Below are 15,921 nucleotides of genomic sequence, written 5' to 3'. Positions count from 1 at the left end.
TGGTCTTAGCCCTTGGCTTTATAAGGGCCAGGCCCCGCCTCCTACAGGCAGCTGGCTCCCCTTAGTTGCCCCGGCAACCCGCAGCTGGTCTCGTTATGCCCTGCCAGGGCTCTCTCTCCCTGGCAGTTTCTACTCCCTAGGAGCAGAGCTCCGAGGTGCTCTGCGACAGTGCCCAAAATCTTTCTAAGATTTTTTCCCATTTATTTGAGTTGGTCTAATAAAAGATATTGGATTTACCCAAAGAACCATGTCTGCCTCAAATAACTGGATACTTTTTCTTACAATATTGTGAGATAAATACATTAATTGTTTCCCATTTTGTCACACCCCTTTACAAATCTTTTCCCCAGTGCAGTTACACACAGCTACAATTCAAACAGAATCTTTGAACAGTTAACTTATTTTTTAGTAAGTTAGCTGCCATGGACCAATTAACAATAAGCAAGAAGCAAGAATCTCTGGCAGTAGCTGGCCAAACGTACCCCATTAATATTGGAAAAAAATATATTTAGTGGGACTGCGTAAAAATCCTGCAGTTCATGTTAACTTTATTGGCTTAACATGTTAATTTATATTACAGTTCCTTTTTTTCCTCTGGAGGCAGTCTTCAGAACTGTTTGAGTAGCTGTACTTAACTCATCTTTGTCAACCAAGCAACAGAAATCCTTTTCTCTATTCAATTCCAAAAGATCTGAATGGTCTAAACATACATATATGATTGAGAGGCATAAACCAATGTATTCATGAGCCTTGCTTCACTGGTGTGGCGTATACACTGACTTTCTCAAAAAAAAAAAAATCAGTCTTCGCAAAGGATTTAATGGATGCGGAGAGTACCTACTGAGACCAACAGTTATTGTCTGGCTCAAGTCACTAAGTGCCATTGCCATAATCTTCAAGCTGATCAATGGCCTATGTGAAAGGAATCAAGGATTTCAATAGGTGTCCACATCACAAAAACAGAGGCATAGCAAGATCACTGAGTGCCTGGAACTGGGATATACCGACTACTGTAGATGAAGAGGGGAGGGGAGGCATGGGTAAGGAGAAGGGAAGTCTTACCTGCCTGGGCTACTGATGCTCTGTTGCTGTTGTAGCAGCAGCAGCTGTGGCGGCAGCAGCCCCATGGCTGGGCTCCCTGGTAGCCCACCCTGGTGCCTCATTTCCTCCCCACCCATACCCACATACTGGGTGCAGAGCTGAACCTGGCAAAGGAGGTGAACCAGTAGAGGAGGAAGCACCATTCCATTTGCCCCACATGCCTCTCCCCCACACCCCATGCCTAGATGCACTGCTGGTTGCAACACTGCACTGCCCAGCTGCTATGCCCTGACAGGGGCAGCACAAAGCAATGACTCCCAGAGAGGTGATTCTTGTGTCCCCTCATAGTCAGCACCTGGGGCTGCTGCCCTGCAAGCCCTGCCTTAATTACACTACTACATAAAAATACCATCACAGCTGGCCTGAGCAGAGGTGTGAATGAAGGGAGGTATTCTGATAACAGAGGTTTAGGACAGATGAGCTAGGTGCAGTGAGTAACCTTCCTCTGTTGTTGGCTTTGCTTTTCCTGCTTGATAGAAAAAGGAACTGACTTTCCAGTTCTGTCCATCTCAGCAACACTGCCTTCATCATAAAATTAAATGGGAATTTTTAGAAAGCCAGGAAAAGTGTAATGGGTGATTTAAATCGTACTTGTACCCCAACTTTCTGAAAAATTCTAGTAGTTATCATGCAAGACATCAAAATGCTCATGAGTCTCTACTGCAAAGGCATACTCTGATATTAAACGTTCTTTGTCTAACTACATTCGTACCCACCTTCTGATCACAGTCATCCAGGCCATGAAGTGCTTTGTTAATGCGCCCGTAACGTGTGTTTTCACAGTCATACTCCACCTCTGGTTTCAATGGATTACAGCAGAGTGTGCATACCCATTCTCCCCTGCAACACAATATCAGCAAAGTTTCAGATGAGATTTTTTCCAAGGGAGATCTGAATTGAAAAAGCAACTGGTGCCTAATGGGTTTGTATTTGTGTAATTTATAACTTATCTTCTCTATTTTTGCCTAGTGTTCATATTACAGTGCAACTTAATCATTAGGCTCACTGTGCTAGATGCTACCCAGAGTGAAAACCTCTCTCCAAAAGCTTTAGTATGGATTCATAATTCTAAACATCTACTAATAAAATTCAATCTGATTTAAGATAGATACCATTTCAGACAGTTTGTTAACTTGACTTTGGATAGAATAAAGGAACAGGAAATAGTACTAAAAGTATGTGTTAATACATGCCAGAAACATGACCAACTAAATGGCTTCAAGCATTCTGTTTTAATATTACAAAATACGAAAAGCACCCAATGAGATAAACACCAGCGGGCCCAGCTGGGTCCCTAGTTAGCCACTGTCATTATTTCTCACCCTTTGTTCTACACCGATGAGAACATTTGGCAATCCAACTGAACGAGCAGGAATTACTCCAAGCCTTTACTGGTAACAGAGGAAGATATTCACTACACAGAACAGATACATTGGATACGCAAAAAGATACTCATAACATAAATTACAGAAGCTTAAAGCTACATAAAGCTGATTAAAGCTACATAAAGCTACAGAAGATTCTCCAAACCAAACAGATCCTAGTAAAAAAAACTCTTTGTTAAATAGGTAGATATACCAATTGGCAAACAACTCAGTGTTATTTTACTGCATGTTTGCCAAAGTATATACATGCAGTTTTGCCCCCAATTCAATGCAAATGTGCTGAAGAGTGTTAGCACATCCCTTTTGCAGCAGTTGCCAACCCCGCACTGACAAAGACAACTTTAGGAAGGCCAAGGTTTGAATAGCTATAGTCAAGAAAAGTTAGACACAAGACAAGACAAGACAAGAACACTACAGCCAGAAGAAGAGTTATTTAGTTAAAGAAAATAAATGACTTCAACAGAAACAAATCTGGCCTAGTAAACATACATTTTACATGTTATTTTGAAAACAGAGCATAATAATAATTTAGTAATTTCTAGGGGGTGGGAAATAAAATAATAAAAAACAAACTTGCTGCCTTGTGAGGAGAAAGGACCATGTAGCCTTATATCCCATATTTAAAGGGACTTGAGAGGCAAAGTTAATTGTGCTTCACAGAATCAAGGGTTCCTCTGACTTCTGCTTTTATAAAATATTTACGTTAGAAATGCAGAATCTTGAAACTGAATTTATAGACTTTATTTACTCAACATCCCGTTTTAAATTTCCTGATTGAAAAATAACCCAGTGCTCCCTAGTTTGAATCTCGGTCACACATCAGGTCCTACCATTAGGTCTTGGCAAGTTGACAGATTAGAGAGAAGTCCAGGGAGTAGTGCAGTAACTTTCAAAAAAATGGCCAAAGTGTGCTAAGCTTCCTTGGCAAATTTCAGGTCATCCATGTGTATAGAAAGCCAAGCTGCCTACTTGCTTTGGTATATGGAGAAGGGATGAACATTTTTCCCTGAGGAAACTGAGAAGACGCTCTCCAAAATGAAGCACCCTGATTTTTCTGGTCCTTACACTATTTTCTAATCTTTTGATGGAGCTGTCTGAATCTTGCCAGAGATTTCATGCACTATGTAAAGTTTTATTTGCCTCCAGCAGCTTGCAGTGATGTTTATAAAATTCAGGTCTGCCTCTCCTTTGTAGTGCTGGCTGGGTGGCCAGAGGAGCACACACGACTGAAAACTGATCTCGTTAAAAATTCAAGTGGCTCCTAGTTTGCAAGAGCTTGTGGAAATCTTGTTGCCCTCTGTGAGATTGGCAAAGCAAAAAAAAAGAGAACCGCCCCAACAAAAGTTAAGACACAGTGAAAGAGTATAACACTACCACATACAGCTCTCAGACAGCAAGCCAAGGCCCAAGGTTGCTTTAAGGATGCATTTATGTACTCACACTGGAAAGCTGAGCAGGGCTGGAACATGACATGAGAGATGGAAGACCTTGGGACAGTGGTCGCAACATAACAGCTCTCCTCCATTCAGACAGACAGCACAGAAATCCTCATTCTCAATTGGACTGATTTCCTGAGGAAGTGGAGGTTTTCTTGTGCTGGGAATGCCATTGTTAAGCTTATGATCAACAGGACGGATATCTACAAAAGGAGATGGTACTTGTCCTGATGGGGGATTGATGGGGATTTTCCTATTTTCTGAGCCTCCCAGTTTGGGAATCTTTCCTTCAGATGGGTTATCTTGATTGACCTTGAAGGAAGAGAAACCCAGAATCACAGAATCATCATTTTCACATCCAAGCCCCTACATGTAGAATAGGTGTATCATAAGTGGACTCTTGGATAGGGCACTAGATTTGGACTCTGGAGTCCCAGTCCCTATTTCCACTGGCCTGATGGGTGACTTGGGACCAGGCACTGCCTCTCTGTGCCTCAGTTGCCCCAGCTATAAGGAGGAGGTAGTGCTAACCCCATGCCATGTACCCCATGTATTTTCTTGTTTAGATGGCAGTTATATTTCATGTCGCATCCATAGTGAAGGAAGTTATAAAGCAAATACATTCTTGCATCTCAACAATCCAAAAAAAGAGATTTGTTCCGTTTTTCCCATCCTACACTGCCATGTTATGACTACAGCCATGTTGAGATGATCTAAGTTTTACATTATTGGGATGCCTCCAACATTAAAGAAGGAGCAGGGAGGAATACCACACAAATGTAGGTTATGTCTGCATTGTTATAGCAGGAAGCTCAGCCCTGCTGTTTAAGCAATAAACCCTGTCCTGGCACATTCACCATGGAAATGAGGTGGTGAGGACAGACTAGGGATGCCCTAAGCCACCAGTTCTTCAGCCAAACAGACACCTAGTACCAGGGCACCCCTAGGACCTTATTCCTGGAGTTGATGAAAGATGGCCTCTGTCACCATGGAACAGACATAGCTAACAAATAGCTAACGCGTTAACTATCAGGGGTGTGCAAAGTGGGCCCTACTCTATTCGGATTCAAATCAGGGACAGTGATTCGATTCATTGATTTGGATCACTGTCCCTGATTTGATTCAGCCAAATCTGAATCTGAAGATTCAATGCTGGTTTGGAGAATCAGTGATCTGGCCACAGACACAGCTTTAAAAGTTTTTTCTACATACCTCGAGGTACCAGTGCGGCTCGTGAACACTGTAATGCTGGGTTGGATGAACCCTTCCACAGGAGTGTGGGGGGCCCCTCCACTTCCAGGTCCACCAGGGAGCATGATGTGGCCCCCGCTTGCACCCTCCTGGTTTGGCGATCAGACCCAGGAGGCACCAGTCACTGAGCTGGGGTGGGGCGGCGTGGGTGAGCCCCCTAGCACACTCCCCAGCAGACCTGGAAGTGCTTCTGGCCCACTTCTGGGTCTGCTGCTGAGCGTGCTGGGGAGCCCCCCGCACTTCTGTAGAACACTCCATGCACCCCAGCACTGCACTACTCACAAGCCCCTGCCACCTAGAGGTATGTACAAAAAACATTTAAAGCTGTGTCTGTGTCCAAATCTCCAAATCAATTTGGAGGGTTCCGATTTGATTCGGAAAGATTAAAGGGCCCTCTGATTCGATTCGGATTCGGAGATTCACCACCGAATTGAGCCAAATCTCCACTGAATTGAATTAGGGACTGAAGCTTCGCACAGCCCTATTAACTATCTTTCCTAGGGTTTTATACTCCCACCCATCACCATTGTGTTTCAGAGAATGTCAGAAGAGTAAGATTCATCAGCAGGTCTAAGTGAATCATACAAAAGCCTAACATCATCTGTAACCATATATACAATGAGTTGGGGACAGAGAAAGCAAGCAAGCAAGCAAGCAAAGCATGATGGAAGCTCAGCTTACTTTTATTGCCATACTGGAAGACTGGGTTCCACATTCAATTATGAGAAGAAAAGTTCCATCTTGCTCACTCTTCTGTGGCTGCAGTTTGAACACTGGAAGCTCCCCAGATTCTGACATACATATTTTCAGACGTTCCAGTCGCACATAGGGGATCTTCAACTCCTTAGCATAAGTACTGAAATCAAAATGATGTGTGGTAAGACTTACTGGTATTAAATGGAATCATCTTCTCTTAATTTCAACTTTTTTCTTATATTACTACATTTGTTTGCTTTCTTAAAAGCCCTGATCCAATAAGTATTAAATACACACTTACAATTGCAGTCAATGGGATTTAAGCATCTATTTGAGGCTTTGCTAAATAGAAATGGGAATCCTTTTCTTTAAAATAGAAGTACATAGTTAAATTCTTTGATGGATGAGGGCTTAAATCTCTGCCTAATGCTTGCCCTCCTATCTTTGTGCTGTGACTACAGAAAGCCAGCTATGGTTGACACTAGCATCAAGAAAGATTACACTTAATCTAATTGAAAAAAAATTAGGAAAACAATATTTAGAAGTAAAATTATAGATAAAAATGGTAATATAATTTAGAGGTATGTACTCCTCATTTTGCCATACATTTCTAGTCTGTTCAGTACTTTTAAACATATAACTTGGATTAATTAGCTTTTTAATATAATCTTATAGTCTGTAAATATTGATATAGGCTGTATGACACTTTTTAAAATGTATTATCTATACTCTAAAATGGGTTAAACCCTTCAATTCATTTCAATAAATATAATCCCCATTATAATCAATAAATAGCCAGAAGAACATAGGGTTCTTTAGCTACAATATAAAAATGGCTTCTTTTTTAACAGAATTATGTTTTACATCAGAAAAAACAACTGATGATAACTGGTTATAAGTAACTTAGGTAAAATGAGGACTGACTTCAAGAAGGATCAGGATGCATCTTTGTTTTTTTCTGGTAAAGTGATAATTTACCTTCACTGGCATGTAATCTTTTTTAAATCACCCAGTCTACCCTGAGCCCATACACAGCTGTATCCCCATGACATCCTCCTAGAAATGGAGTATTACAAATATATAGTCTTCTGCAATTAAGTAACACAAAAGAAGAGTTGGGTAGAAAATAGTTTTTCTATCCCACATTTTTTTTTTAAGATTTCTAAAAAAAGGATGAAGTATTTGTTCACTATTCTATTGTGGCTTTTGACCACACATCCATCCTGAATTGGAGAATCCTTTCCCAAGAAAAGTTCTGAGGGAACAGATATGTTCCTGTAACACGTTTGTTTAGCTTTCACCCAAGAAACATTTTTCAAAGAAAACCATTTTGCAGACTAATTCCTGAACAGATCTACAAACTAGATATCAATGAATGTTTGTTCTGTTCTAAAGCAGCAAATGATTAAAGAAACACTTTACCACCTATGATTTTTAGTAATGTGTAGGTCCAGATTTTTCAATTGCGTGAAAGCTCTGTTCAGCACAACTTCCAGGATGTCCCTACATACCCTATGCAGATGGGACTGCTATAAAGACCAGTGTCACTGAGACAGCCTTAGAAAATAGCAATACAATTTAAAAAGGCCTTGGATATGCCTTCAAGGAACTGTCATCATCGGTAATTTGGTGTGTCTTTAAAATGATCAGTTACAGAACAGATTGTTTCCTTTTTAAAACAACCTGCTGATAAAAACAATACTTTTTAATACTTTTTAAAACAACCTGCTGAATGTAAATAGGATACATTCTCTGAAAAGACTGATAACACTTCATGTCTAGTACTTCTGAGTGGAAAGTGATTCTACTACCTGATGTTCTGATTATTCTTTACATCCATCTCAAAATGTTCCTGTTCACAATTACTGAAATCTGTAACAGACGGTAAGGAAATGAATAAAATATATGTAATATCAGAGTCAAATTAAAGGCAGAGGGATACATCAATATTAATATATTTTTGACTGTTTTTAACAGTATAGCATATGTAAATAATAGAACAATTTCATATGTATATACCATTTGCTATTCTAGAATGATGTCTGTTGTCTCTCTCAGCTTTAGACCAATTCTGTCCTAAGACTGAGAAACCCTTCCCAACAAAAGTAACTGATCAAGAGCATCTATAGACATACAGGCATGCTGTATTCTTCTTTATATGTGGAAATATGATTTAAATATTGTAGTACATGTATAAATGTGTAAATATGGGGCTATGCTGAACTGACGTTGACCTTAAATATGAACAGGATCAGGCCCATTATGAACATTTTCTACTTTTGGCAGGGACTTGTTTGAGAATAACAATGTTAACAAGGAAATAAACTGAATACCATTGTTTTAAGGACTCAGGAAGAAAGCATTAGGAAAACTTGTCCTCTTAAGCAAACAAAGATTTGAAATGAGACCCAAATAAAAGGTGGTTGAAAAAAATGTACTTAAAAAGCAATTATCACTGTTCATTGTCCAATTGGGATGACATATTAAATGGAGTCCTAAAGGGGTTCTGTCCTGAGACCAGTGCTATTCAATACGTTCACTGATAACTTGAATGTGTACCACATTAACATTTCCAGATGATGTTAAGCTGGGAGGTATTGAATTCTTCTGGGAGACTTACAATTCAAAATGATGTTGCTAAATTAGTCGAGTGATCCAAAATCCAAATGAAATTTCAGATGTGAACAGTATCATACTTAGGAAGGAAAAATCAAATTCATAAATACAAAAGAAAGAATTAACTTATAGGCAGAAGTACTGCACAAACTTATCTGGAAAATTATAGTAGACCATAAAATAAATTGAGCCAACTGCTACTGCAGAAAACACACAAGCAAATGTCATATTGGTAACTATTAACAGGCATTTCACATATAAGTTATAGAAGATAATTATTCTATTTTCTGGGGCATTGTTTACACCTCAGTTGGAGCAGTGTCCAGTTTTGGGGGCCTCACAGTTCATAGACACATTGTAGACAAATTGGAGAGAGTCTAGAGAAGAGTAATAAGAGTGAAAAGAGGTTTTGAAGACAGTGACATGAAAAAAGTTGCAGGAACAGGGTTTGTTTACTCTGATAAAAAGAAGATTGATAGAGGCAGCATGATAAGTGTCTTCAAACATGAAAAGCTGTTATGAAAAAGACAATCATTAATCATTCTTTAGGTCCACCAGGACAAGGCAAGAAACTATCAGCTTTTATAGCAACGTAGTTCTAGGTTAGTTATTAGGATAGCTTAGCTAAACAATGAAATGGGTCACATAGGGAGTTCATGAAAGCTCCGTCACTGAAGGTTTTTAAGAAAAGGGTAGACAAATATAGGTATGGTCTAGATATATATTTAATCTTGCCTCAGAGCAGGGAGATGAAGTAGAAAACCTCTTGAGGTTCTTCAAAACCTACAGTGGAGATCAGTGCTTCAGGTGGAGCAATCTGCTAGTGGATGGAGCAGATTGTGTGCACAGAGCAGCCCTGGAGAGATTTAGCTTGCCTGAGGCACAGTCTCTTCAGTGCTCCTTTCACCGAGTTGCCAATCCTTGCTGCCCACACAAAGCCCTTTGGTATAATTGTCACAATATGGCTCAATACACTTAAGGGAAGGCAAATACATTCTCTTGTATCATTGAGCTGGTCCCTTCTTTATACTCATTACAATTCTCTGACTATAAATATACTGCAGAGATAGCAATATTAATTCATCCATTATAGAGGAAAGCAGCCAAATATCAGCATAAGTCACAGAGGAATAGCTTCTTCCTGCAATCTTGTGCAAATAGTCCCATTGACTTTTAGGGTCTGCAGGACTGAAGCTTTACAGTGTAGCATAGGCGTGTTGGCAACCTGCCTGTAAAGAGAGTTAAGCAAGGTCTAATTCTCCATTAAGAAAGAAGCAGCAAGCCTTGGCTGAAGGGAATGTTCTGAAACAGACTGAGCCAAGACAAAGCACATACTGTGCGATATATTAACCTAAGCAATATGTGCTGTGTATCTCATGTGTCAGGCTTAGCAGAATTCACGTTACATTTTGGAAGTCATTTTTAAAAATTGCATTTGGACTCTTTAAATCAGCTCTTCAGCAGCAGAAGCTGCAGATCTCATTAACAGTAGACCTGCTAACAAAATTAATACTCCAGGTACTTCACATCATTATCCCACTTGCAAACTCTCCGTCGTTCTCAGTTCAGGGATAAGGCAGTTAGCAATTAAAAGACATACAATTTCCATGCTTTTCTCCAAAAAATAGATCAAACATTATCCTTCCACAGGACTAGGTGTGATATTTTAAACAATGCTGTAGCATGCACTACAATAAGTTGAATAGCATATATTTAGGGCTAGAAATAACCACATTGTATTTCAAGGCCTGCAACAAATGGTGATTTAAAAAGCAACAGCATCAACAAAGAAGATCAAGAAAAACCTGGTACCTTTTTCATTGCTAAGTTGTTTTACACTGGCTGATAGCAGGCAAGGAGCATGGTTGATTGGTGTAGAAGGAGAGGCACACTGTTGAGATTTCTTGACTGAAAGATTAATAGGCTCTTCTAACATTTTTTGCATAGGGAGAGCTAATTCATTAATTGTACTGGGACTGGTAATGGCTAAGTCATTACCAAGGGGGTCACTAGTTGTACTGAAATCTTCATTTTCCAGCTGGAGGAAAAAGAAAAAAAGGAATCAAGCTATTAACTTCCTTAATTTCCACCCCAAAAAAATAAATGAAGAAAACATCTAAATATTATTAGGAATAATCATAACAATATTTTTATTATTATTATTAATAGTAATAATAATAATAATAATACAGTTATTAACATAGCAACCTTGAAGCTACTGGCTGTAACAATAATGTTATCAATTAAGGTACATTTTGTTAGCAGTAAAGTAGTTAGGCATGTTTGCAATTCTTACCTTGCACTTAGCATTCCCCAGGAGCACATCACCTGTTGCTAGGTTATTAGTAGTCCCAGGGCTTAGGTCATTTATAGCTCTGTCTGATGCCAAACTGTAGCTAGGCACAGGTTCTGGTCGAATATCAGAGGCATGAGGCATGCTTTGGGATTGGCCGAATGTTACTGCAGATACACCTTGCATCTGTGGATCAGCTGACCTAGTTAACCTTGTTGAAGATAGTTCCATTTCTAAAGTGTTGGAAAAGCCCACAATGCTTAGGGAAGCTGAACGCTGAAAAAAACCCCCCAACAATAAATTAATCAGCTTTTAAAACAGTAAGATGCTGCTGTTATTTCTAGAGTGCATGAGATAACTGCATCTCATTATACCTAACAAAGCAGCCATGTCACAACTCCTGCAAAGTTACTGCTGTAATCTCAGATCATCAGCCAAAGGGCTTTAAAATTCCAAAAGACAACATCTGGAAAAAAACAGATTCTTGAGTCTCTCTTTCTCTCTCAATCTCGCTCTCTCCTTGGATTTTTTTTCTTTGGATCACTGTAAGGGATTTTTGCTTCTACAGTGAATGAGAAATCTCAGTATATGGAATATTGGACTAAATCCATCCCTAGTATGAATCTATTGACTTCAATAAAATTACACTAGGGATAATGTTTGAGTGATGGTGTAGCTTGGATAAGCTTTCAAATGCAGTGCTTTCTTCATAATGTAAGATTCAGACCTAACACAAGTACACACAACTCTAGTGACTTCAACTATTTCAAGGAATGAGTTTCACCAGTTAAGGGGTATTGGTTTTTACAGTGTTATGATGTAAACATGTGTTAAAAGCACCAAGCAGAAGAAAAGATCTATCTCCAGTTATAAAAGAAAGGGTGTGTGTCACGGCAGGGGGAGGCGTCGGGTGAAGAATTGCCTGTCCAAGCAAGACTCTGAAAGACTAATTCTAATGAAATGCATCTGCTGTTGCTTCATGCTCTCTAGACATTTCACTGTCAGAAACAGAGAGGTAATAATATGCAAACCAAAGCAAATCCACCCAGTTATATGACTTCTCTAAGCTGTCTTACAGCACTATGTGACAGTACTGAAATCATGACTCTTCTTCTCTAGTCCCTATCAAGTGCCTAAATTGCCTTAAAAAGTATGCAGATCTGTACCCTTTGAATGTGGGGTTCTCCATTCACTTTCTCACAGCTTGTTCATGTTCATTGCACTTGATAATTTCACTGAATAAATCCTTTTCATTTGACTGCAATATTGTAAGTTATGCTTGTATTAATATAGACTGATAAGGAAAGAGACATTTGTTGATTACATATGAATTCAATTTTAATTTCATTCTTGTACTGATTTTTTTTAACTGGTATGCATTCATTACAGCTTCTGCCTTGAAAGAAAATCTGAGACAGGAGCTACAGCTAAGATTTAATCAGTATTTTTATTAACTATTATTAGTTCATTTGGGATTGTGATAACTTGTTCCAAGTCTGTAAGGCAACCATGAAGTAGAGTAAAAAGAATGGTAGCCTAGACCATATTCTCTGTAATACTTGTGCAGATCTCTGGTAATGTAAATTAAGTTAGAAGCATTACTATTGACTTCCATCCCATTCCAGTTCAAGGAAGAGTTTGGCTTGCTGTTGTTAAAGATAGCTGCAAATGCAGTGTAATTTCCTTCTCATTTCTTTGCAATTGACTCCATAGTGGGAGATCTTCCCAAGGACTGACTACAGAATTGAATCATATCCTCATTAAAATGAGACAGGATAGACTATGTTTAAGACAGAAAGAACCAGATATTCCCCAGCATTATGGTATGTTTGCACCAGTTTGCCGGCATGAATTCCACCAGAGCTGGTTTATCCATCCCCAGGATGATCTCCCACAATATAATGGGAAGATAAGGGGATGTCGGCTCACCAGAGAAGCCTCTGTGCCTCCCTCCCCGTCTGTAGCTGGTGCAGGGAGTAAGCTTTGGCAAAGGAAAGTGGCTGGATTGTCCCTGCAGCTCAGCTGTTTGTGGTTAACCACCTCCTGGCACCAGTAGCACAGTCCTCAGGCTGCTCTCATTTACACCTGAGGACTAGACCAGAACAATTCCAGGACTGAGAGAATGCAGTTGTGCCCTATAGCCACCTTCTTGTATGCACTTTTCTGACTAGCATTGGGCATTCCTGAAACAAATCCCAGGATTGCTCCTAGAGCTCTTTAATTTAAGCCATCTGAATAATTACAGCACAAGAGCCTGGCAGCCACATCAATTTCCTAAAGCAGGAGGCAAAAACCAGTGTAAATTTCTGATACCAAATGAGTTGGTATCTCAGCTCCTGCATGTGCAACAACAAACATGGCAAAAAGCCCTTTAAAAAAAAAAAAAAGCACTGGTTGGTTCTGCAATTATTTTCCCATTATGTGCTACCTCCCTCTTTGTTATATGGGGTTTCCATAAATCCAATAACCCACGTTGTCTATAACAATTATAGAACAGCAAACCCATCTTAGCATCTCACCTTCAACTGGACTCCACAAAAAAAGTGTACTGTGATAAGAGAGCTCAAAGCCATTTCTAAAAATGTATTAAGTCGCGGTGATTCATTTGGCCAGATTTTCAAATATGTGAATCCCACTGAAATCAATGGAAGCTACAGGGACTCCGCTGCATTGAGAATGGGTAAACTAAGGCGCACAGAAGTTAAGGGAGCTGCCCAAAGTTGCACAGCAAGTTGTGAGAGCACTTGGAGTCTTCACCCCTAGTCTCTTCCTTTAACTTCTTGTAATGTAGTCCTCACAATGTGTTAGGCACATGCATAGAAGATCAAGGCCTAAAGTATTCACAACTATCACCTTCGGACAGGTGAAACTCCATAGAACTATACACTTGTGTCTTTTTTTACTCTTTCAACTGCTGTGGGATTCTAATGGGACCTTTTTAGCTTGTGTAAACCAACAGGAAACATTATTCTTCCTAAAAAGAAAAAAGAATAATGAGGCCATGAGGCTGCTATCTGCCTCTCCCTTGGGGCAAAAGTTAATTTTGTGGTTATTTTAATGATGAGACAACATTATGATCTTTCAGTACAAAATATTAAAACTTCGAGTTAAGAACAGACATGTTCCATTATGATCCTTGGAGCTGCTGTCAAGTGTGAAGTGAACAATTCACTGGGAACAAGGCTCATTAACATCCTATTAATTCACTCCCAAAAATAATCATTTCTTTTGCCATTAGCAAAAATCTCTTTTCCCTTGACAGTTCAGCTAGTGTTTGAAACTGGGATGCCTTCAAAGAATTGATCTCTGTTTTATAAAAGCACTAGTGCTTTTACATTGCACCCTTTGAACAACAACAAGCATTAATTATGCTCTTGGGTAGATGGTGGCTTCAGTTGTAGAATAATCTTCAGACTTTGACATTTTAATGTACAGCTTACCACACACAAATACATTTGTGTCATTACACATGGAATCCTGTTATCTAATAAATAATTTTGGCCTGATGATCTTAATAATATAATTGCAGTATCACAATTTCAATTGCCAAAAAATCCTTTCTGCCATAAATTTCATACCTATGGTAGTGAAAGGAAAGAATAAAGAACATGCAAAGTGCTATTAGAAAATTAAAAAACAACACATTGTGCAGTTTAAATATTTCTTTCATCACTGTTGCATATGAGAAAGGTCCAGTGTAAACATGCAGCACTAACACAGAAGAATTCTGAGATACAAATACTTACCTTGAAAGACTGGGATTAGGATTTGTTAGGTTTATTTTGGCAAAATCTCAAGGCTGTTGACACTAAGTGTCACTTATAAAGAAGGCTAAAACTAGGAACCACCAATTCTCTTTGCCAGAATGGAAATAACACAGAGCAAATGGTTGCAGAGTAATGAACGGCTGGTATTAAGTGGAGCAATCCCCCTGGCAGCTCATTATGCTGGGAGGTTAAACAAATGTACTACTCCAATCCAGTTGTTTAACTTGCCATTCGCAATAGCATTGATAATATAGGCTACATATGCTTCCTATTCGTATTTCCCAATAACAATCCAAACTTTCCTTAATATTTTGTCTTAATGAAATGGACCTAGTTTAAAATGGATGAAGAATATGATTCCAACAGAGCAAGCAGCATCATGTTTTATTTATCCTTCTTTCCAGGTCAAAGTGATGGGTGTTGTTAAATTAACATATTGAGAAATGTAGCTAATTGCATTAAGCATGAACATATTTGTGCTGTAAACAGCCAGATTGTTCATCCAATACTTTGGAAGCAGAAAGATCTATGTTTCAAATCCTCCTCCCAAAAAAAAATCCTCCTCCCAAAAAAAACACACACCAGATTCAGGTATCAAACTATTCCTATTATTTGTAGGAGTGCTGATAGCTTTCTCAGTACTGGACTGACATAAGAGAAGACACAAATCTTCCCCCAAAAACGTGTTCTTAAGAAATGTTAAAATGTCATTGTAGGCAAAATATCACTGTAGGTAAGCAGAGGAACTGTAGATGAAGAAGAGGTAACTAGTAAAGCTTAGGAGAAATGGCATGTTGGGAAATGAAAAAACCATATACTTCCACCTAAATCCAGGTATATCTGATAGAAGAGGAAGAGATTCCATTTTGAACTGCCAGGATGCAGGCCTATCACAATTTTAAAAAGAAACCATGAGGCACTGAGGTGATGAGGAATATTTGATGGGATCCACTACTTAGTTCAAGTATTTCCGTGATGTCTGGGACAGATATGGAACTGTTCTGTAATAATTTATCCATATCACAGGTTGACCAGGTTACTGAAATTTTTACTATATGAATACATTGGTTTAGTTTAAGAAGGTGTTGTAAAGAACACAACACAGGAGGAGAAACAGTGGCTCAAAAGAACCTTCCTCCTACAGACAAACACCTGGGCCGTGAACACGTGAATTGTAAGATGTAACCCTAAGGGAGGTAAAGTGTCTTCAGAGACACTATGAAGAGGAGAGAGGTGCACCTAATCCTGTGAGCATGACAATACCTTACTGTGGTATGTGTAGCTTGCTAGTAAATGAGGTACATGGCACACATGGGCAATGGCAAGACTTATTCCTAGCTCTTCATAGTACCTGCTTAAAAGCTATACCTCTAGCT

The 15,921-nt window shown here is 39.1% G+C and overlaps 1 protein-coding gene across 1 annotated transcript in view; it reads right to left on the bottom strand.

Annotated features, from left to right (window-relative positions):
• TRIM66 (tripartite motif containing 66) overlaps positions 1–15,921 on the bottom strand; it is a 96,707-nt gene that overhangs the window by 7,377 nt on the left and 73,409 nt on the right. Inside the window, exons 14-19 of the mRNA XM_025197411.1 lie at positions 10,782–11,054; positions 10,298–10,523; positions 7,681–7,741; positions 5,855–6,029; positions 3,927–4,234; positions 1,818–1,941 (exon numbers count right to left, since the gene is read on the bottom strand). Coding sequence (XP_025053196.1) covers positions 1,818–1,941; positions 3,927–4,234; positions 5,855–6,029; positions 7,681–7,741; positions 10,298–10,523; positions 10,782–11,054 — 1,167 coding nt within the window. The remainder of the gene's footprint in view (positions 1–1,817; positions 1,942–3,926; positions 4,235–5,854; positions 6,030–7,680; positions 7,742–10,297; positions 10,524–10,781; positions 11,055–15,921) is intronic.

The sequence above is a fragment of the Alligator sinensis genome, unplaced genomic scaffold (assembly GCF_000455745.1).
Source record: "Alligator sinensis unplaced genomic scaffold, ASM45574v1 scaffold502_1, whole genome shotgun sequence".
Classification (NCBI taxonomy): Eukaryota; Metazoa; Chordata; order Crocodylia; family Alligatoridae; genus Alligator; species Alligator sinensis.
This window is presented reverse-complemented; position numbering and strand designations above follow the sequence as displayed.